This window comes from Aegilops tauschii, chromosome 6 (assembly GCF_002575655.3).
Source record: "Aegilops tauschii subsp. strangulata cultivar AL8/78 chromosome 6, Aet v6.0, whole genome shotgun sequence".
Lineage (NCBI taxonomy): Eukaryota > Viridiplantae > Streptophyta > Magnoliopsida > Poales > Poaceae > Aegilops > Aegilops tauschii.
In genome coordinates, this window is record NC_053040.3 from 337,589,572 (window position 1) to 337,612,011 (window position 22,440).

Consider the following 22,440-nt stretch of genomic DNA (forward strand, 5'->3'; position numbering starts at 1 on the left):
CACGTAACCCTAGTGCATCGAGGTTAGTTTCTGTCTACCGGAGGGGGGTTCCACACTACGTTTTTTTTACTCCGCCAAATGGCACGAGACTTTTTCCACAACGTTGGCATCACCGTCGACAGCACCCACGGCAGTTTGCATATTTTTCCGGCGCTCGATGCATTTCCTAGGATTTTCCCAGGAAAAATGCCCTAAAATACTGGCCGGACGTGACGCAACGTGCGTTTTGTGTCCGTTTCCGTTCAAACCTTGCGTGGGTCCCCACTTCAGCCGTGCCCACATGTCTGCCCATTTTGGTGCAATTGCATGCATGCGATCACATACCCCTAGTGCAACGAGCTTCGTTTCGCTCTTCCAGAGGGGGTTCCCAACTACTTTTTTTTACTCCACCAAATGGCATGATACTTTTTCCACACGTTGGCATCACCCTCAACAGCACCCATGCCAATTTTCATATTTTTCCGACGCACGATACATTTCCTAGAATTTTCCTGGTGAAAAACCCCTAAAACACTTGCCGGACGTGACGCAACGTTCGTTTTGTCTCCGTTTTCGTTCCAACCTTGCGTGGGGCCCTACGTTGGCCCTGCTGAGGTTGCGTGCAGTGCAGTGTTCGTGTTAGGTGCGCCCTGTGGCGTACCCTCGCGTTTGCGTGCATGGCGCATGCACGTGCGCTTGGTGCTGTTAGGTGCACCCCGTGGTGTATGCGTGCGTTTGCGTGCATGGCACATGCATGTGTGTGCGCTGTCGTCGGTGGTGCGTGCTTTCGATACGCTGGGGTTGTTTGGACTGTGTTTTTATTTCTTTTGATTTTGGTTGTAGCAGTTTTTTGTATTTTCAGATAATTTTGTTCCCAGTGCTGAAATTCTTGTATTTGCAAATAATTTTGTTCCCAGTGCTGAAGAGGCTACTGCTGCGTCTGGTGCTTCATATTATTGGTTTAGTAAATCTATTGCTGTTGATGCAGCTGTTCAGAGGGGCCGTTCGTATTATGGCAGTCCGGATCTTACATGTCAGTGGTGTGGGGCTTTTTATTGGTTCCGTGAGAGCTCAACTTATCACCGGGCGTCTACTATTCGAAGACCTGTTTATTATACAATCATTCCATTACTCATTGAAGCAACATAATTTCGTTCATATTTAGGATATTTTACATTCGAACGAAATTTTACATGAAAAAAGATTAACACTAAAACAAATCTAACTACTCCTCCTCGCTACTCAGAAGATCAACCACTACGGTCTGGCCGCCGTCTGAGTCATCGGAACTGCCTAAGTATCCGAAAAATTCCTCCGCGGTAGCCGACTCCTGCGCTAGTGTATCGGTCGAGTCCCTGATCACCTGCCAGTATCCCGGCTCGTCTGTCGGGTCCATCGGGTCAACAATATCCGCCGGCGGCATCCAACCGGTCTCCGACGTGGAGTTCCGGATCGCGCGGATCAAACCCGGCGACTCCAACGGGTCGCCCTCCTCTTGCATCGCCGCCAGTTCCGGCGGGATCTGAAACTCAGGGGCGCCTGATGGAGCAGCGGGCGCGGCGGCGGGATTAGCCGGGGCACCTGCGCGAGCGCGCCGACCGGCACGGGCCTGCACGACCGGGACGGCGGGGGGCGCAAGGGGCGCGTTTGGAGCGTCCGCGCGGATGCCCCGAGACTTGTAGAAGGTGACCACGGTGTCGAAGTCGCGGCCTTGCCAGAAGTTCAGGCGACCTTCGGGCTTCCATGGACCGGGTTGTGCCGGCCCAGGCGTGGCATAGCCGGTTCTCGTCACGTGCCAGCCGTGTGCTAGGCGACACGATGGCGGCACGGGGATGCCGTGCCGGTAGATATCGACAGTCTGCGGCCCGGTGAGGCTAGAGGGCCACAGACCGCCCAACGCGGCGCCGCGTCCACCGCCGCTGTCGCCGCCTCCATCGCCGCCTCCCGCCCGGCGACTGCTCCCTGCGCCTCCACTGCCGCCTCCCCAGCCGAACCAACGCCAGCCGAAGCATCCGCGTCCACGAGGCATTGCGCCGGAGAGAGGAGAGGCGGGATCGGGGACGGTTTCTAAGAGGAGAGGCGGGTCGGGGCGTTTTCTGTGAGACGAGCGCGGGTCGGGGGCGGCTTTATGGGAGCACTCGTCGGGGGCATTGGACGGGCGCGCCCACCGATAGGCGTCGGGGCACGCGGGGCAGGCGAGGCGGCAGCCGGCAGCGCGGCAGCGGGGGGCAGGAGGCATCGGGGCACGCGGGGCAGGCTAGGCGGCAGCGGGCAGCGGGGGGCAGGCGGCAGCGCCTCAGCGGGGGCGGCCGACGCGACGCGACGCGGCGGAAGCGGGGGCGGCCGACGTGAGGCGGAAGCGGGCGCCGCAGGCCGGCGTGGCGGGCGAGGCGGAAGCGGGCGGCAGCGGGGGTGCAGCGCGGCAGGCGGCAGCGGGGCCCGTAACCGCGCCATGCATGCATGCATGCATGCCTATCCGCGCGTACATAGCGGGGTGGGCGCGCTAGCGGGCGCGTAATTAGCGTAGGACGTGGGGGCGTGGGGGTTGTGATTGGGACAGCGGGCAGGCGGCCTCTTTTCGAGTTTTGCCCATCGTGCCCTCCGTTATGAAGGGGTATGGGACAATCTTAGCCGTCCTTGTGTTGGAGGGGGTCTACCGAAGCGGAAGTGATCAGAAAATAACTAGCACTACAAAAAAAAATCACAACTAGAATATATTCCAATCTCCCCGGTGTCTGTGTGGATACGACCTGAAGAAGCGAAACAAGGCCGGCCTGCCCCTTTTCGTCCGCAGCGAGGCCACGACACCCTGCGACTAGGACCAACGCTCTCCTTGACCGATCCGACGACTTACACGCGAGGTCAATGCGGTGCTCGCCAGCCGCGATTCACCAGGGCGCGGGATTTCCTGGGAGCTTAGTAACTCTAAGGATATGGCACTACCTAAAAGTATCACAACTACTCCCTCCGTTCCTAAATATAAGTCTTTGGAGAGATTTCACTATGAACCACATACAGATGTATGTAGATGCATTTTAGAGTGTAGATTCATTCATTTTGCTTCGTATGTAGTCTATAGTGAAATCTCTACAAAGACTTATATTTAGGAACGGAGGGAGTAGAAAACTAGGCTTCTAACTTCTCCTACGCAGTCATCAGTTAAACATTTGAGCTGAAACCTTACTCTGTAAACTCGGAAATATTACAATGAAAAGAAAGGAAATATAAAAACGAATGAAACAGACACACGGACTTGACAAAGCAGTAATAAACCGATGTTATATGTGGTCCATCACCATAGAAGTAAAGTCAAGCAATGCACTGGGGTGCCCTCGGCACTATTGAAAGGCCTCGAGGCCTCAGCATGCCGTGAACAAGTGGATTGCAATAACAACACCTGCTTACTCGACAACTATCGCCGTGGAGTGTTGATGGCTTTTCTTTGTTCGCCGGATGTTATATATCACCGCATTAAGAGATCATCACACCCAAGACCCTCACCGGCTAGCTCTGGTTTCGATGCTTGCCACCAACACCATCAAAGGGCATTGCAAAATTGAGCATACAGAAAAGAACGAACCTTTCTATCATACTAAGCTATCGTTACCACAATGACAACGACCAACCGCGACTACACCAAGAACACATAACTCAACCGCGGATTAGCAGCCAACATCGTGGAATAAACTATAGCATGCACGGCGAATAGGCAACTGAAATATCAAGAGGCGGCACCATACGAGAGGTAGATGCCATCTCTGTGACACTTATAGGCGCAAACTAAGACCCCTTCCAACACAGCTGAAATCCACACCTAACATGGGCAATGAAGGCGGAGAGGCTAAAGACCGGGGTTGATTGAGGATGAACTCGGGTAGCACAACCATGCCACATCACGCCGCCCAATCCAACCCATGGAAGGAAATGGCATACAGGAACGACATCATTACAACAACACATTAGCAAATCACAACATCAAAATTGCTTTTACGGACGACACTTGCCCGCACGTCCTGGAAACGATACTTCCTCCCGACAGCTCTAAGCAACAGCCAAAAAACAAACAATTGCCTACCGCGCACTGTTGGCTCTGCCACGTACGATCGTCCATGCATCGGACGCAACTTTGTCGTGTGTGTAGCAACACTCTCACAACATTGCAACACGGTTGAAATGTTTGAATGACCTCATGACAAGTTGTAACTATACTTAAGCTGTGACATTTCCGAATGCAGAATGACATGCAACATTCTTTACATAGGCCAGCAACAACAAACTTCATAATCTGTGTTCAAATATACGACCTCCTGGCTGGTAGTAGTACGACCGGCCACATGCACGTTACGTTAGCAGCAATATAATATACCAGTACTACGGAGTACTACATGTAATGCAAAGCGCCAACAGACCTAGCGCTACTCTGCTAGTCGTGTTTTCTAATAATCCATTGGCTCGGTTATTCCCGCGGCAAAATATATACTGCCCGTAATTTGCGCGCGCCTAAGCACCGTGCACTCCGAAGAGCTTCAGCGCCCCGTAGGTGGTGGCCATGGCGAGCCACCCTCCCACGAGCACCCGGGCCCCGGACCGCACCGCGCTCGCGCCGCCCAGGTACGCGCCCAGCACGCCGAAGCCGGCGAGCCCGACGCTGCTCGCCGCGCACACGGCCGCCACCCTGCCCGCCCACGTCCGCACGAACCCGCCGCTCAGAAGCGGCAGCGCGGCGCCCGTCGCGAACGCCAGGGCCGACGCCCCCGCCCCCATCGTCGGGCTCGGCAGGCTACTCCTGTCGCCGCTGCCTCCGTCGCCGTCGTCGCGGCGGGTGCGCTTGATCTGGGCCACCTCGATGTCGTACTGCGCGTACACGGACACGAACTCGCCGATGGCCATGCTGCAGGCGCCGGACACGAGCCCCGCGACGCCCGACACGAGCATCGCGCGCCTGGACTCGTTGACGGCGCCGACGCCGATCATGAGGGAGGCCACGGTGACGAGGCCGTCGTTGGCGCCCAGGACGGCCGCGCGGAGCCACTGCGCGCGGGCTACGTAGTTGACGCCGTCGCCGCCCGGGCTGCCGCCACCCGCCTCCACGTCGGCCGCCGCGGGACTGATCTCTTCTTGCTTCGGCTCGGCGGGGGACTTGGGTGCGGCGTCTGCGGCCGCGTGGACGCGCGAGCTAAGGTCGGCGGGAGCCATGGACGCGGCGCACCGCAGGTGCAATGAGAGGAGGAGCTCTGGCACTGTTGTGTGCAGATGGGAACGGGGAGTGGATCGTGGTAACCATACGCGCGGCGGCCGGGGTATTTATAGGGAAACTAGCTCATCGTCATGGATATTTTTCTTTAGCACTGCAAATAAGAAGGAATGATACGTGGCCACACACAGAGATCAACTTTCTGTGAGTCGCACGCCTTCGGCGGGTATTATATGGGCACTGCAAAGAGTTTTGATTCGAACCAGCGTTTCCATTCGAAAACACAGCGAGGCATGTGTGAGCGTCTGCATCCGTGTTGTGTTAAAAAAAAGATAAGTATCACACGTGTGGCACGAAGTAACACCGCCCTGATGTTTTTGCAACTAAAATTGTCATCCGAAAAAAAAACTAAAACTTGTCATTCAAATACTCCCTCCGTTTCCAAATATTTGTCTTTCTAGCCATTTTAAATGGTTACAACATACGAATGTATGTAGACATATTTTAGAGTGTAGGTTCACTCATTTTGCTTCGTATGTAGTCATTTGTTAAAATCTCTAGAAAGACAAATATTTAGGAACAGAGGGAGTAGAAATTTGTCATGCTTCACAACTAAAGTTGCCATCCTCGGATAACTAAAGTTGTCATAAAAGAAGTCAAGGCGGAATTGCTTCATGCGACATGTGTTGCACTAATCAGGGTCCACAAAAAATCAAAACAGCGAGTTTTCTTTTTCTTTCCTTTATTTATTAATTGATCCTTGAGAGTACGTGGTGCGACATCTGGGAAGCGCTCGAGAACACTTCGGGCCGGTGGGATTCCATTTCCACTCGAGTTAAAACGGCAAGAGTAGCGCTACCTCGGGTTGTTTGAGCGCCGCTGCACCGCCAAACAGGCGTTCGTCCGGCGCGTCCCACAAGTTTTCGACGAATCCACAAAACTGGGAAAGAACGGCGTGGTAACACTGGTAACCGTCGTCCTGATGCATCACAGAACTGGGAAAGAGCGGCGTGGTAACAGCGTCAGTGGCTTTTTCTGCTATTTGTCACTTGGCTGGTTTTGTCCCTGGAAAACACAAATGCGAACAGAAGCATCAACACAATCGGCCACCTTGTGAACAGATGTGCTCATGTTACCCGCCTAAAACTGAACGGGTTCAGAAGCTTGCTTGCGACGACTCACAGCTCAACATTTTCAGGAAACATTTGCGTTATCCAGCTCTCGTTGGAGCGGATGGAGCGCGTTCTCACTCGAAACAAGCAAAAGGGATGATGAAGATGATTCCTGCCGTTACTTTACTCGTTTACAGAGACGCGTTTGCTCTGAAGAAAAGGGCAGATGCCACAAAAAGGGAAATGGATACACACAAGCCAGGCTGAAAGCAGAAACTCCAACGTTGCAAGCAAGCTCGAACCTGCCATTTTCGATTCCGGCAGTGCGCTTTACAGATAACCAGGTAGTAAGAAGCATCAGTCGCAAAGCAAGTAAGAATGCATCTGCTGCAGAATTCATGGTTTCATACTGCCCCTCAGTCCCTCACGCAGAAATCTCATCTCAGGACATCAAGGATGCAGCGCACCAAGAGCATTAGTACAAAGAGCTGGCATGGAACAAATAAATAGTTCAGTATGATGATGATTATATATAATTCCAAACACACACCAGTGGGTTTCCAGCAACACGAATCCGGTCGGTTTTGCTTTTATACAAAACACTATCAACAGAGGCGGATCACGAGACTGCTTGAGTTTGAGAACAAGATGGTGTAACAAGTGTGCCAGTTGATGGTTATATACATAGCTCATGGAGATACCCTCATTCCTCGATAAGTATACCGATCTTACCGTGTAATAGTATCCTGTGTGTTTGGCTGATTGGGAGCCTTCGTCCGTTAGGTTAGGATCTATCGAATGAATCTTGCATTCTAGATCTACTACGGGAGAGCAGGTTCTCCTTTATGTCTTTGAAAGATTCAAGCTCCTCGAATGCATCAGATGTTCTACGGGACATGAACGAGCTGGTGTTGCCTGCTTCGGTAGATTCGGCCCTTGATGTCACAGATGAATTGCTAGGATCTCGCAACGGACGTGCAGACCTCAGCAGATGGACAAGATAGCCAACAGCAGCATCTTGCGATTTATGGGAGGACGTACCCGACTGGTCCCCCCTACCACCACTGCTCCTGTAAAGTGCATGTCATGGAAGCACGTCAAATTTTGCTGATCGATAAGATTTATTAAACAGGGTTAACAAAAGGCTCTCAAGTACTACTAAACATCACATAACATATACTGTACATGTAGCATATACTGCTTAATTAACTAACTGGATACCCAGGTCATGAGCCACATGGAAATATCTTGCAAATTTGAAGCAGGACTCAAACATACCCAGGTCTGGAATCAGGTGCATCGACATCATCCACAGCAAAAGGAAGATATGCATCATCAGTATCATCTTGCGTAGACAGTCTGCTTGAACTCCTTGAAATCCCGTGTCGTGGAGAACCACTAGAGGAGAAAACACCTGAGAACCTACCAGATTCCTCCCTACTGTCCTTAGTCTGCATATAGGCCAAAAGATATAGACTTAGCAGGCATAAAATCTAGTCTATCAACCTTGGTTTATAGAGCGCAATGGAAAAATGAAGGTAATCATAAGACTCATATGCTGCCCGTCATAGGTGTGAAGAGTGGTGACCCGTTTGCCTGCCACTTTTGGCATAGAACTTTGCCAACATCCAAACATCCCCTCACACTTGCAATGCACAGGTTGTGGACCATGCGAAAAAAAGATAAGAAGGAAAAGGCCGTAATATATCGGTATCAGGTTCTTATAAGATGTGGCCCACATATCAGTTGGCGAAAAAGAAACACTTGAAGATTTGTTTGAGCAGAAATGGAGTGCACAAACAAGTTATTTTGGATAAACTACTAAATACTGATTTATGAAGAAGACATGCTTAGAAAACTCAAGCAGGTGCACCTACTGGTATTGTTTGTACAAGAACGGCTCAGACACCGGCACTCCACGGAATACATTCCGCCAACAGGAGTTGAACTCTGGTACTCCAAACATCATAACTCAGTTAGAGTAGGCGGGTTTATCTCTCATGCAGTCCCACCAACTGAGACTGAGAGATGCTCAGTTATGAAGGAGACATGCCGATTTGGCTTATTACATTTCTTTAGCAACATGATCTTAAATGCAAGTGCTCACGGATCTTTATCATAGCGAATTGGCCTAACAGGTGAATTCAGAAAGAAGAACTTACTGTTTAATTCAACTCATTGAAAAAAAAACAAGGGCATAAGATTAGAAATAAAATTCTTAGAAATCCACTGATTTACAATGTGAACACTATGTTTGTCAGCTATCGGCATAGTGATTTCCAGTATCAAATATGAATATAACAAGTTTCACATCTATCAACTTTTGGAACAGTTATTTCCAATCCCAGATATGAATATTATACTCCCTCAGATCCATATTAATTGTCGCTGATTCAGTACGACTTTGTACTAAATCAGCTACAATTAAGATGGATCGGAGGGAGTAACAAAATTAAGATTTTCAAGTTTTGACATAGAATCTACGACCAAGTATGTGTAATGCATAAACTAATTTATGAATAGCATCAGGGATACAGAGGAGATATATTGGAAAAGGGCGAGCTTACGCAAATTTACTCAATATAAGGAGTTTTCTTACTTCACAGGGCCTTATAAAACTAGCAGCCATGATATAAAGTGCACCAGAGGTCCTATAAAGTATCACAAGTATGTCAAGTTAGTCCTAAAAGTATCAAAATGCATATTTCCGGAACTTGTCTACTTTTTTGAGACCCGAATATGCATTTTCATACTATTAGGACTAAAGCTACTTAGTCCGGACAGGTTTGATCTACAAAGAACCAGGTGAGGTGTCATTGCCTAAATAAGTAAATTCAAATAAATAAAATAGCATGTCAGGCTTTGAGCAATTCTAGTGAACTCTTATGCTCCAATCATGGTGTGTACATGGTACAGATTGACAATACAATTGTCATTAGTAATCAAACAAAATTCAATAAAAAGAAGGTTTAGTATGCCGCGGCACCATAAGATTATGAGAATCATATCATACCAAGCGCCAGTCTGGAGTGATACAAATTGTGCTACTACAACTATCAGGCTAAATGTTCGAGAAACAATATCAGGCTAAATTAAACAAGCTATGTATTAGTTCTCAAACAAATAGCTGTGCGCTCACACTAAGGCTCTAACAGGGCGCTCTTTATGCTGAAATCATGTATCTGTTTAAATGAGAATAATAGACTAAAGTTTAGGCTCCTAATCTTGTACCGAATTGGTGAAAGGGAAGTTTTAACAACATGACTTTATGGTTGGTTGCATGTGTTGCCACGGCCTTCTAACTTTAGTGAGGATTACTAAAATTACCAAGATTCCACACTAAGGCGTGTAGGCTCCTGACCTTGTATACTACTCCCTCCGTTCCGAATTACTTGTCGCACGTATGGATGTACTTATCTAGATGTATTTTAGTTCTAGATACATCCATTTCAGCGACGAGTAATTTGGGACGGAGGAAGTACTACCTACCGAATTGGTGAAGGGACTACTAAAATTACCAAGATTCCACCCTACTTGACACAACATCATATCAACCACCCTTATAGACCCCGGGCTGCATTTCGGATAGACCGATTCCATACAATCTAAACTGTCCTTGAGTTTTCAGTTATGCACACAAACATCATCAGTTAAGCATATGCAAATGCGAGGAATCACCTTTGGAGCAGCAGGCAAGTTAGCGTAGAGATCGGCCATCCGGAGCCCCTCTGCCTTCCGGGATGAGCGGCCGCTCTCTGTGAGTGACTCGTGTGACCGTGCCTCCCCTCGCACGCTCTTGGGTGAAGGTGGAGGCAGCATGAACCCCCTGCTGGGATCGGACATGTTCCGATACTGGACAGGGCCCCTCCCTCCGCCCGCTTGCGGTATGCTCATTGGTGCGGTCTCCCCGCTCAGCCGCGACTGCAGGTAGCCGCCACCGAACGTGGGAGGAGATGGCGTGGGAGACGCGTACAGCGTTGGGGGCGGCGAGAACTTGGCGTGCTGCCCGGGCGACTGTGGCCAGTAGGCACCAGCAGGCGACGCCCAGCTGTTGGGGCGCCGTGAGGGCAGCGGCAAGGCCGAGCTGGCAGGCTCCGTGAGCGACGACGGGAAGGAGCGCATAGGCTCCGCTGCCGGGCTCCCGACGTAATCGGTGATGAGCATGGCGGAGGAGAGAGACGTGATCTCGAAGTTGTAGGCGGCGAGGGTGGGGAGGTACTGGACGGACACGACCAGGCGGCCGAGGTGGGTCTCGACGGGGGGGAAGCCGCGGGTGCGCATGGCCGCCTCGTCGGCGCGGGAGAAGGGGGCGGCGAAGGAGCCGACGCGGTAGCCCATCTCGTAGTTGTAGCCCTGGCCGGAGGCGCAGAGCGTGCGGAAGACGCGGTACGCCGGGAGGAGGCGGAGCGTGGTGTAGAGCGACCTGAGCAGCGTGATGCAGCGCTTGTAGGCCCTGTTGACGGCCAGCCCTTCCCCCGCCTCGGCGGCCGCCCTCTCCCCCGGCGCCCAGGGCTCGCACGCCACCGTCCACCTCTCCACCACCTCCTCCTCCTCCCTGGCGCCGGCCGACGGGGCCAGGTACACGTCCACCACGACCGGCTCCCCGAGGGCCGGCTCCGGGACGTGCTCCGCCGCGGGCGGCGCGTGGAGCGGCAGGTGGAACCACCTGTCCCGCCTCCGCACCGCCGCCGACGCCGACGCCGGCGCCGGCGCGATCGGGCGCGGCGCGCGCGCGGCGAGGATGGCGTGCAGCGCCTTGAGGTGGAACTGCGGCACCATCAGCTCCGCGCCAGACCGGCCGCCGCCAGAGTCCGACAGGCTCGCCATTGCGCGACCAGATGATAGTACCAATCTACTCCCCGCAACTCCGCGGCAGTCAAACCCTGTTCCCCGCTGCTACTCTGCTGCATGGCTGGGGCGCGCGCGGCGGTACGGCCGCATAAATCTGGGCTCGCTGGTGCGCCAGGGGCGATCGGATTGGAGAAGGCGGATCCGCGCACGACCGGGACCGGGACCTGGCTGGCTTGCTCGGGAAGGAGGAGGAGTTCGGATATGTCGTTCGTTCGTTTTGGCGTGCGCGACCGTGGGGATTGGGGAATTTGGTTCGTGGTTTTGAATCGCGCTAACGGGTGGTCGCTGTTGGCGTCCGTCACGCCGCAATCAGTTTCGTTTTAGGTGCCGCGAGGAAGCCATCATCACCACCACTTCACCAGTTCCAATGATTTGCGTTGCGATAAGAAGACAGACTCTCTCTCTCTCTCTCTCTCTATCTTTTTCATTCAAAAAAAGAGAGTCAAAGGTAGTTTTGCCAAATTTTGTCAAATTCGGGTTGATGAAGTGTAAATTTTGGACTGATGATTGATGATAAGAACTAAGATGCGGCTGCTGTTGGCGTGGCTGTGCCGTGCACGTTGGCCGCGTGCACGTTTGGGGCTTGTTTGATGGAGTGGAGAAGGAAGGAAGCTTTGAAGGGACGGCTGAATGAATAATAATATTTCCTTCCTTTGATTCCCTCCCTCGTTTACCTATCAAATCAGCCTATACTAGTACTAGTATTGTTGTTGCTTTGGCGTGTGAAGGAGCGCGAGACAGACGTGTTCGTCCCTTCCAAAAGAGGGCTTCGTAATTGCTTTGGACTTTTGTAGTACCACATCTACATGAGATGAGATAGGGTCTTCCAACAGTTTCTATTTCCGCGAACCAACCTGTGATTGGATGGTTAGAGGAACAACGGTATCCCCAGCCCACTAGAGTTCATATGCTCGCATTATTTCTAAATTTAATTATTAATTAATATGGGTTGAAGGAAGTATTTATTTCTGACAGTTGTGTCATTTTCGGTCCTAATCAAAATAAAGTTTGCATGATATGGTTTCATTGGATTTTTCTTTACTTCAGAATTCACTTCATTCAAGGCTTTGTGTGGACGGACATGCGCTTATTTGGATGGACGTGTAATTCCAACTAGTAAATATCCCAGACTTGTGGAAAAACAAATGTCAGCAAATATCTGCGCAACAAGGGGCTCATGGACAAGTGATCAGCGATGAGGGCGACTGGAGGCGCGGCGGGCGGGGCGACCACGGGGCCTCCGCCTCCATCCTCCGGTGACCATCGACGGGTGGGCGGCCGGTTCTGGGCTCTCGCCGACGACGACGAGGACGATGGAGAAGAGGACGCGGATGCGACGTCGCCATCTCCGCCATCGCCGACGCCTTCCGATTTCTTGTGTGATTTTTTGAGTGCAGGTTACGACGAAGATGAAGTGGCAACTACGATCGACAAAGTTCTGCCCCCCGATGATCCGGCTAGGGTTGGGCTTCATGCGGGAGAGAAGAAGGAAATGCTTTGACGCGTGGTTCATCGGAGGACGGCGGCGGCGGTCCAGCCATGGAAGGGCCCCCTTCCTAAGGTAGGGCTTCCGAACCTAACGTTTTTTGATCTGATCCGACCGGACTCGTGGATCACCGTGAAGAGTAGAAGAAAGCCACGCCGGCAGGGCCTAGATCGGCGCCTGAGGTGGCCGCGGCGGCGAAGCCGACGGTCATGGCGATCCCGATCCAGGCGGCTCGCTAGGAGCGTTTGAAAACGCTCCTGGGCCGAAGTGGGCTGGGTGTGGAGGACGGGCTGCAGTGTATCTGTGGGCTGGGAACTGCTGGGTATGAGGCCCAGTCAGGTCCAGTCCAGATCGCTAATGTGGGCGACGTCGCATGCAGAGTTCGATCGACGTCCCCAGCCTCTCCCTCGCACACTAGGGTTTTTCGTCGCCGCAATCCACACCTTCGTTCTGCGGGGGGTGGTCGTGCTCGGCGAATTCTTCCACTTGGGGCTATGGCGGGCTGCGGTGGTGCGCTGCCGCCCGAGAAAAAGCCCGCAGTGCCCTCCGGGTCAGGACGCGCCGGGGTAGCGCCGCCGCTGGGCGCTGGCGGTGGCCGTGGCGCGGTGCCGCCGCCGGTCCCTGGGTCTGGCCGTGGGGGGGCGCCTCCGGTGGTTTCGGCTGCGGGTCGGGGCACGACGATGGCCGGTGCGGCTGCGGGCCATGGTGGTGCGTTGCCCGGTGCCCGCCCGCCGGTGACTGGCTCGGCTGCGAGTCTTGCGGTCGGGCGCGGTGGGCAGCATCCTGGGCCTCGTCCACCGGCGCCTGGTTTGGCTGGGAACGCCGCTGCGGGCCGGGGCGGCGCCGCGCCGAGGCCGCCTGCGCCGGGGAACCCGGGGTTGACGATCGGGCAACTGCCGAGGCCGGCCCCGCCGCCTCACCTCGTCGCCAAGCCTTTGCAGAGCAGGGCTAGGACGGTGCAGACGCAGGCACCGCCCCCGCCTCATAACTCCGGTGTTGGAGGTTCTTCTGCCGCGCCCCGGGGTCAGTGGGGAGATGATGGTTTCAACGCATATGGGATTGGTCAGCACCGTGGATCCTCGTCGACGGGTGGTGGTCGAGGATATGCTTGGCAGAGCGATGGCTCGGCGGAGCGACCGTTTATGGGACCCCCGGGAGGTTTTGTTGAGGGGGCGTCTGGCCCGGGCTATCGTCGGCGGGGTGGTTTCCGCGGTCATCGTGGTGGTCGCGGTCGTCGAGGTGGCCGGTACCGCCCACGACAGCCTCCTCCGCCTGTTGTCGAGCAGATGGCCGTTGATGGGTCTGTTGAGGAGCCGGTCTTGTCTGGTCAGGCATGGAGGTGGTTTCGGCACTAGCTAATGCTGAGATACCCGGGAATGAGTCCGTGTTGACAGCGTCAGTGGAGGCGACAGACAGGGCTGAGTCGGAGCGGGCGTCCAAGTGGGCGCGTAAGAAAGAGAAAATGTTATGCTATCGATGTGGTGGGAAGGGTCATTTTATCGTTGAGTGTGTGGCTGAACTTTGTGGCACTTGTGGCAAAACGGCACATGATACGGGGGATTGTCCGTTTTTGCGAGATCAGGCACCGTCTCTCATGATGTATGGAGTGTACTGTGCTGAACTTACGGTCTTTGAGTCTCCTACTGAGAGGGAGGTTCCGGACGAGACCCTGAGTTTGACAACTAGGATAGTCAAAATTACCAGAGGAGAGGTCTCTGAGACACAGATTGTGCAGAGGCTGAAGGAGTTAGCTCCTGGTGACTTCCAGTGGGAGCTTGTTAGTCTCGAGGGAAAACTGTTTAGGGTTGAGTTCCCTTCGGTTGAGGATCTTCAGAGACTTCTGAGTTTTGGGATGTGCAAAGTGCCGGGTACTGATGGTGTCCTTGAGTTTCATGAGTGGAAGAGGGTCGAGCCTCAGGGTAAGCCTCTGACTCAGGTTTGGCTACGTTTTTCTGGGGCTCCCTCGAAGCCGATGCAGGATGCTAGGGTTGTGGCTAGTTTGGGTATTATGGTGGGGCGACCAGAGCGAGTGGATATGGACTTTACCAGAGCTCACGGGATAGCTCGCCTGCTGGTCAGTGTTCTGGATATTGAGTACGTGTCTGAGGTGGTCAAGTGGGCATATCGAGGCCAGATCTATAACCTCGTGATTGAGTTTGAGGATGAGAGTCTGTTCGCTGAGGCGGCTAATGGGACTGATATTGATATGCACGAGGGAGATGACAATTCGGGGCTTAAGGAGGCGCCGGTTGATGATACTGGACGAGAGTCGTCCACTGCACCGGGAACCGTTTCTCAGACAGGGGATGGGACGGTACCACCTTCCTCGGTGCCTACGACTACTCTGAGTTTTGGGTCCTTCGAGCCGGCTTCTGCGCCTATGAGGCTTTGGAGTGAGCGGGTGGAGTCTGTTGACGTGTTTGAGCACACGTTACCTGTTTTGGATTTTGAGGAAGCTGTGAGTCCACTACTTGGGGTTTCGCCGATCCCCGTCAGGAGTGAGGAGGAGGAGGTTTCCTCCCACCTGATCGTTGATTCTCCTCAGGTCGAGGGCCCGCCGGTGGAGGTCTTTCTCCCAGGAGGGGGTCCGGGGATGGTGATCTCGGTTCCCTCTCCTTCTGTCGCGATGGAGCTGCAGGTGGCGGTTCCGTCTTTTCAAGGGGGCTCGGGGCAGGTGGCCTCGGCGCCCTCTTCTTCTCTCGCGGTGGACGTGGTCTCGGCGGTGGAGGTTGTTTCTTCGGGAGGGGGTCCGGGGCAGGTGGCCTCGGCACCTTCTCCTCTCGCCAGGCCGGAGATGCAGGCGGCGGTTCCGCTTTCCAGAGGGGGCTCGGGGCAGGTGGCCTTGGGGCCCTCTTCTCTTGGGGCGCCCAGGGGGGCCGGCCCTCCTGGGGCGCCGGTGACCCCTGTTGGCTGAAGGGCCGGGGTGGACGAGGAGCTCGGGCAGGTGGCCCAGGTTCCACCTTCCCCTGGCATGGTGGAGTCTCTTTGTGGTGGGGCGCGACAGATGTCGCCGGTGCCGTTGAGCGCCCCTTCACTTTTCGGCGGTCCAGCTGGTTCGTCGATGGAGGATGATCGGCTGCGTGTTCGGGGTGGGGCAGGAGGCCCCACAATGAGCAGGGTTACTCGGGAGGAGGTGATTGCGTTCGGTGGTATTCCGGATCCGGTCTCTGAGGGGCGACGGTTGAGCAGCCGTCTCCAGGATCATCCAGAGGTGGATGACATACAGCAGCGGTGCGCCATGAGGGCGGCCAAGCTTCGTGATGTTGAGGTCACCACTGGTATGTCGGTTAATACCTCTAATTCTATTTTGCATTTTTCTAATGATGAGATTATTAATAATGCAAACCAGCTAGGAATTTTACTAGGTAGTAATGATAGTGAAATTTCAACCTCTGTTAACGATATGCTGGATTTAGAGGCAGAGCGGGCTTTAGAGATGATTCGCAACTTAGCTGTGGTTAAACCCATGAATGATTCCGATATTGATGCTTTGGGGGTCAGGGTGCTCTATAATTTTTGTGCGGATCTTGCTCCTACTCTTCCTGAGCCTGAGGAGGAGGATGAGGGTGTGGAGAATGTTGTAGTTCGAACTTCTGAGCCTGGTTGTGAGGACCGGCTGGAGAGTAAGAACATTCCTAAACGCAAATGGAAGCGGAAGATCTACCCGGATTCCGCAGTGCGTAGGAGTGCTCGGATCCGAACGGCTAAAAAAATTCCATGACGAGATATGAAAGGAATCTTTTGGAATAGCAGAGGTCTAAAAGACTTGGCTAAAAGAAGGTTTCTTGCAGAGGCATCTATTGAGCATAGGTTGGACTTTATCGCGTTGTCGGAAACTGTTAGAGACAACTTTTCGCCACAATTTCTCAATACTTTATCGGGCGGTATTGATTTTGACTGGCATTGTCTGCCACCGCGAGGAAGATTGGGTGGGATCTTACTCGGGGTTAGATGCGATTCGCTAGAAGTCCGAAGTGTGGTCATGGGAGATTTTGCTGTTAAGTTTAGGGTGCGGTCGAAGGCTGATGGGTTTAACTGGGCTTTGGTGGCGGTATATGGTGCCGCACAGCCCGAGGTAAAACCGGATTTCTTGGCTGATCTGGTTAGGATTTGCGGTTGTGAGCAACTTCCTATCCTGGTGGGGGGTGATTTCAACATTATTAGAAGGCGTGATGAGAAGAATAATGATAATTTTGACGGCAGATGGTCGTTCATGTTTAATACCATCATTGAAAGCTTGGATATGAGAGAGATAGAGCTTTCGGGCAGAAAGTTTACCTGGGCCAACGCGATGCCAAATCCGACGTTTGAAAAGTTGGATCGAGTCCTGGCTAGTGTCGAATGGGAACAGAAATTCCCCTTTGTAACAGTTCAGGCACTTTCTCGTGGTATTTCTGACCACACGCCTTTATTTCTTGACTCTGGTGAGGCCACCCACTTGGGAAATAAAAATTCATTTTCTTTCGAGCTTGCTTGGTTTGAGAGAGAAGGCTTCTTTGATCTCGTAGCCAGAGAGTGGGCTAAGGATGCAGGAGGTAGGTCTGCGCTTGAGCGTTGGCAGAATAAGATTAGGCACCTGAGAAGTTTCCTACGTGGGTGGGCTAAGCATCTGAGCGGGATTTATAAGGTAGAAAAGGAACAACTCCTTACACTTATTCAGTCCCTAGATGTCAAAGCAGAAACCACGGTTCTGCCAACCTCGGAGCTTCATGCCAAGCTTGAAGCCGAGATGAGGCTGAAAGAGCTTCTTCGTGAGGAAGAATTAAAGTGGGCGCTGCGGGCCAAGGTCCGAAGAGTAGTCCAGGGGGACGCGAACACTGAATTCTTCCACATGATCGCTAATGGCAAGCACAAAAAGAAGAGGATCTTTCAGCTTGAACAAGATGAAGGAACGATTCTTGGTCAGGAGAACCTAAAATTATACATTACTGAGTATTACAAGCAGTTGTTTGGGCCTCCAGAGGATAACTGTGTGTCGCTAGATGAGTCTAGGATTGAGGATGTGCCTCAACTTACTGCTGTTGAGAATGATATTTTAGCTGCTCCTTTTTCTGAGAAAGAGGTGTTTGAGGCTATTTCGCAGATGAAAAATAATAAGGCTCCCGGCCCGGATGGATTCCCGGCTGAGTTTTATAAGAAGTGCTGGCATATTATTAAAGGAGATCTGTTGCTGTTGTTCCATGATTTATTCTCTGGCCAGCTTCACCTTTTTCAGCTGAATTTTGGAACGATAACCCTGCTTCCTAAAAAGACAGAGGCAGTGAGAATCGAGCAATTCAGGCCCATCTGTCTTCTTAATGTTAGTTTCAAGAAATTTACCAAGGTCGGGACGAATAGGCTCACACAGATTGCGCATGTTGTGGTGCAGCCTACTCAAACTGCTTTCATGCCGGACAGGAGCATCCTCGAAGGGGTTGTGGTCCTTCATGAAACGCTCCATGAGATTCACACAAAAAAACTTGATGGAGTTGTTTTCAAAGTGGATTTTGAGAAAGCGTACGATAAAGTCAAATGGCCTTTCCTTCAACAAGCCTTACGCATGAAGGGTTTTGATGAAGCTTGGTGACGCCAAGTAGAATCTTTCACGCAAAAAGGGAGTGTTGGAATTAAAGTGAATGACGACATAGGTCATTATTTCCAGACACACAAGGGCCTGAGACAAGGTGATCCAATGTCTCCTATTCTGTTCAACATCGTCGTTGACATGTTGGCAATCTTGATAGGTAGGGCAAAGGAGGCCGGTCAGGTGGGTGGCTTGGTGCCTCATCTAGTTGATGGTGGTGTGTCCATCCTGCAGTACGCTGATGATACAATCATCTTTATGGAGCACGACTTGGGAAAAGCGAGAAATATGAAGCTGGTGTTATGCTTATTTGAACAATTGACCGGTTTGAAGATTAACTTTCATAAAAGCGAGTTGTTCTGTTTTGGTAGAGCCAATGAGGAACAAGAGGCTTATAAGCAATTGTTTGGATGCGAATTGGGAGAATTACCTTTCACGTACCTAGGTATACCTATTCACCATCGTAAGCTGACAAACAGAGAATGGAAGTGCATCGAGGATCGGTTTGAGAAGAAACTGAGTTGCTGGAAGGGCAAACTCATGTCATATGGAGGCCTATTGATTCTTATTAATTCGGTGCTCACGAGTATGCCTATGTTTCTCTTATCTTTCTTTGAAGTCCCAGTTGGGGTTAGGAAAAGGCTGGACTTCTATCGATCCCGATTCTTCTGGCAGAGTGATGAACTAGAGAGAAAATACCGACTCGCCAAATGGGATATCATCTGTCGACCAAAAGACCAGGGGGCCTTGGTATTGAGAATCTTGAATTCAAGAACATATGCCTTCTCAGTAAGTGGCTGTATAAGTTATCAGGTGAGACTGAGGCAACTTGGGCGCAGATTCTCCATAGCAAGTATCTGCAATCTAAGACTTTGTCACAGGTGATAGTGAGACCGACTGACTCGCCGTTTTGGAAGGGGCTCATGAGAGTCAAAGCTGCTTTCTTTAATAGAACAAAGTTTATTGTCCGTAATGGTAACACCACTCGCTTCTGGGAGGACACTTGGCTTGGTGAAACGCCGTTGGCGCTTCAGTATCCGTCCCTATATTGTATCGTTCAGCGACGTGATGCTATGGTTGCAACGATTATGCAGTCCATTCCCCTTAATATTCAGTTTAGGAGGATGCTTATTGGCGACCGATGGGAAGCATGGCTTCATCTGGTGAGTAGACTGATGGAGGTTCAGCTAGCTCATCAGCCCGACCAGTTGTGTTGGAAGCTTACTAGGTCTGGAGAATTCACAGTCAAGTCGATGTATATCGATGTCATCAACTCTAGTGTTATCCCTAGCTCCAAACATGTTTGGAAAGTCAAGGTTCCTTTGAAAATTAAAGTGTTGATGTGGTTTGTACATAAACAAGTCATTTTAACAAAGGATAATTTGGTTAAGCGCAACTGGACAGGATCTACTAGGTGTAGTTTCTGTGATCGGGACGAAACTATCAAGCACCTTTTCTTTGATTGCCCGTTGGCGAGAGTGTTGTGGCACATGGTGCAAATTTCCTTTAACATTACTCCTCCGAATTCGGGCAGTTCGTTATTTGGAACGTGGCTTGTTGGGATAGAGTCCGAAACAGCTAGACACATTCGCGTAGGAGTATGTGCGTTGTTATGGGCAATTTGGAACTGCAGAAATGATTTGGCTTTTAACAGAACAACAACTATTCATTTTTTGCAGGTTTTATTCCGAGCTACTGCGCTAATCCGTATGTGGTCCTTACTCACTCCGACGGAGGCCAGGGAGCGTTTGGTTACTGGATCTATCCGATGGGAGATGGTAGCGCGGGATATCTTCAACCGGTTTGGATGACGGTCATGTAATAGGATAGGCGATTAGTTTACCTATCTTTGTTATGCCAGCCGGTTGTGGCTTTTGGGCCTTTTGTTTTTGGCGTTGTGGCTCTTTGTGAGCTAGCCATTTATTTGTTTTTAGACTTTAAGACCCTGTTGAACATCCTTTTTTATCTATAATTGTGGCCGTATGCATCGTTCTGATGCAGAGGCCGGGGAGTCCCCCCTTTTCGAAAGAAAAAATATCCCAGACAAACATGGCTGCTTGCATCCCGTGTCTTATTCTTATAAGAGATGAGAGACTCGAACCCGCACTGGTGACATTAAGGTATCTCGAACGACAACCCGCAAAAAACTTCCAGCATCCGTTCACAGACAGAGGGACCAGTCCACGGGCATGGATGCGGGAGGTCGACATCCAACCGTAGTCGCATACATCCGGCCTTTCGGATTTTTTTCCCAGTCTGCACGATCATGTAGCCACATGCAAAGGGCACAGAAGTTCAAATAGCCACATGTAGCACTAGTTCAAATTTAAAAAAATTCAAATATTTACATCCCAACATTGTTGTCCCCTTTCGCCGCCTGCTGATGCTCAATTAGATCTTCCTTGAGCTGCTCGTGAGTTGGTCGATGCCGAATTTGTTGATGCATTTGAATAAACTCCTCAAATGTGGCCGGATTCTGGTCTGAAAGTTGGATAGGATCAGCCATGTTCTCAAATTTTAGAGTTGCGACAATATCGTCACCCTCATCCTCGACGATCATGTTGTGGATGATCACACAACATGTCGTCACCTCCCACATGGTCTCCGGATACCATTGTTTTGCAGGTCCACGAACAACTGCAAAAACAGACCTGAAGAACTCCAAATGCCCTCTCGACATCCTTTCTAGCCGCTTCTTGTCTTTGGGTAAAGTGAGCCTTTTTCTGGCCAACTGGGTTTGAGATGGTGCTGACAAAGGTAGCCCATGGAGGATAGATACCGTCAACCAGATAGTAGCCCATGTTGTACTCATGTCCATTGACAGTATAGTGGCAAGGAGGAGCTTTTTCTTCAGTCAGCCTCGCAAACAACGACGATTGTTGCAGCACATTGATGTCATTTTGAGACCCGAGCATGCCAAAGAAGCGTGCCAAATCCAAAAATCATGTGATGCTACTGCTTCAAGAATGATGGTGGGCTTCTTAACATGACCCTAATATTGTCCTTGTAAAGCCTTCGGGTAATTTTTTCATTTCCAGTGCATGCGGTCAAGAGATCCAAGCAAACCTGGCTACCCTCTTGCTTCTGAGATTGCCAAGAGCCTCTCGATGTCTGCCACAGTTGGTTCTCAGGTATCGCGGTCCGAACACCTCGACCACAGTAGTTGCAAACCCGACCATGGCATCTCTGCATGTGCTCTCACACATCCGTAGGTACTCGTCCCATGAGTCAGCGGGCATGCCATATGCAAGCATCCGAATTGCGGCCGTGCACTTCTGGTAACTAGAGAAGCCAATCGTTCTCATGGCGTTCTTCTTCAGGATGAAGTAGTCATCGTAGGGCCGGACACCATGGTACAAACGATCTAAGTCAGTCTTGTGCATCCGAAAACGCTAAAAAAATGGTCAGCGAATAGTGCATCGGGGACAAAGTACTCGGCTATTGGGCATATAACCCCATGGTGTGACCCGCCCAGGAGGGGCCGGGTTACACCGTTGGCGACTCATAAGTAAGAGCATAAGTAGGCCCAAGAAGAGAAGATATGAAGACTGGAGGCGGCTTACCAAGCATGCCTATTGAAGGCCCAAGAACTGGGCGTGGTGTCATAACCCGGAGGTGTGAGCCGCCCGACGGTGACTTGCCTACCAAGGCAAGGCGACTTAAAACTCGGGTCGGTCACGTTGTGTTAACCGACTTGGACTCTTGTAAGCCCAGGGCCTCAACCTGTGTATGTAAAGGCGAGACCCTGCGGCGGGTTAACTCAAGAAACAATTGATCGATAGCTAGGTCAAGCAATTCCGCACCCTTGTAATCGATACTCAATCAATACAATTCAAAGCAGGATGTAGGCTTTCACCTCGATTGTGAGGGGCCGAACCTGGGTAAACTCGTGTCTCTCGTCCCGTTCAACCCCTTCAAGTTAAACCTACGTTGCGATGACTCCACACCTAAGTCCTTTCACAAGGGCATCTGTCATGACAAAACCACGACAGTTGGCGCCCGCCATGGGGCCAGCGTGCGGTGGTTTCGAGTTCTTGAAGGGCTCTTTCCCAGGGTATAAATGCATCTAGTGCGACCCCTAGTTGGTTTTGGAGTATTGACGACAAACTTGGTTGAGGGACTAATGTGTTTGTGAGAATTGCAGGATAACACAGGTAGTAGTCCCTTATTGATTCGGTTTACCTACCAGAGATGACCCCTAAAAATGTGTGAAGACATTGAAGACAATGGTGGTCTATGAAGATATTCACACTGA

At 51.6% G+C, this 22,440-nt stretch overlaps 2 protein-coding genes across 2 annotated transcripts; both read right to left on the reverse strand.

The window, feature by feature from the left end:
- Positions 1 to 4,183: 4,183 nt before the first annotated feature.
- Positions 4,184 to 5,267, reverse strand: LOC109740579 (vacuolar iron transporter homolog 2-like). Its single transcript, XM_020299633.3, has one exon. The coding sequence runs from the start codon at positions 5,173 to 5,175 to the stop codon at positions 4,480 to 4,482; it is 696 nt and encodes a 231-aa protein (XP_020155222.1). The 5' UTR covers positions 5,176 to 5,267; the 3' UTR covers positions 4,184 to 4,479.
- A 1,514-nt stretch (positions 5,268 to 6,781) lies between these two features.
- Positions 6,782 to 11,426, reverse strand: LOC109740566 (autophagy-related protein 13a). Its single transcript, XM_020299620.4, has 3 exons — positions 9,964 to 11,426; positions 7,564 to 7,736; positions 6,782 to 7,355 (listed from the first exon to the last, which is right to left on the reverse strand). Exons 1-3 carry the CDS (start codon positions 11,110 to 11,112, stop codon positions 7,070 to 7,072), a joined length of 1,608 nt encoding a protein of 535 aa, XP_020155209.1. The 5' UTR covers positions 11,113 to 11,426; the 3' UTR covers positions 6,782 to 7,069.
- Between the last annotated feature and the right edge of the window lie 11,014 nt (positions 11,427 to 22,440).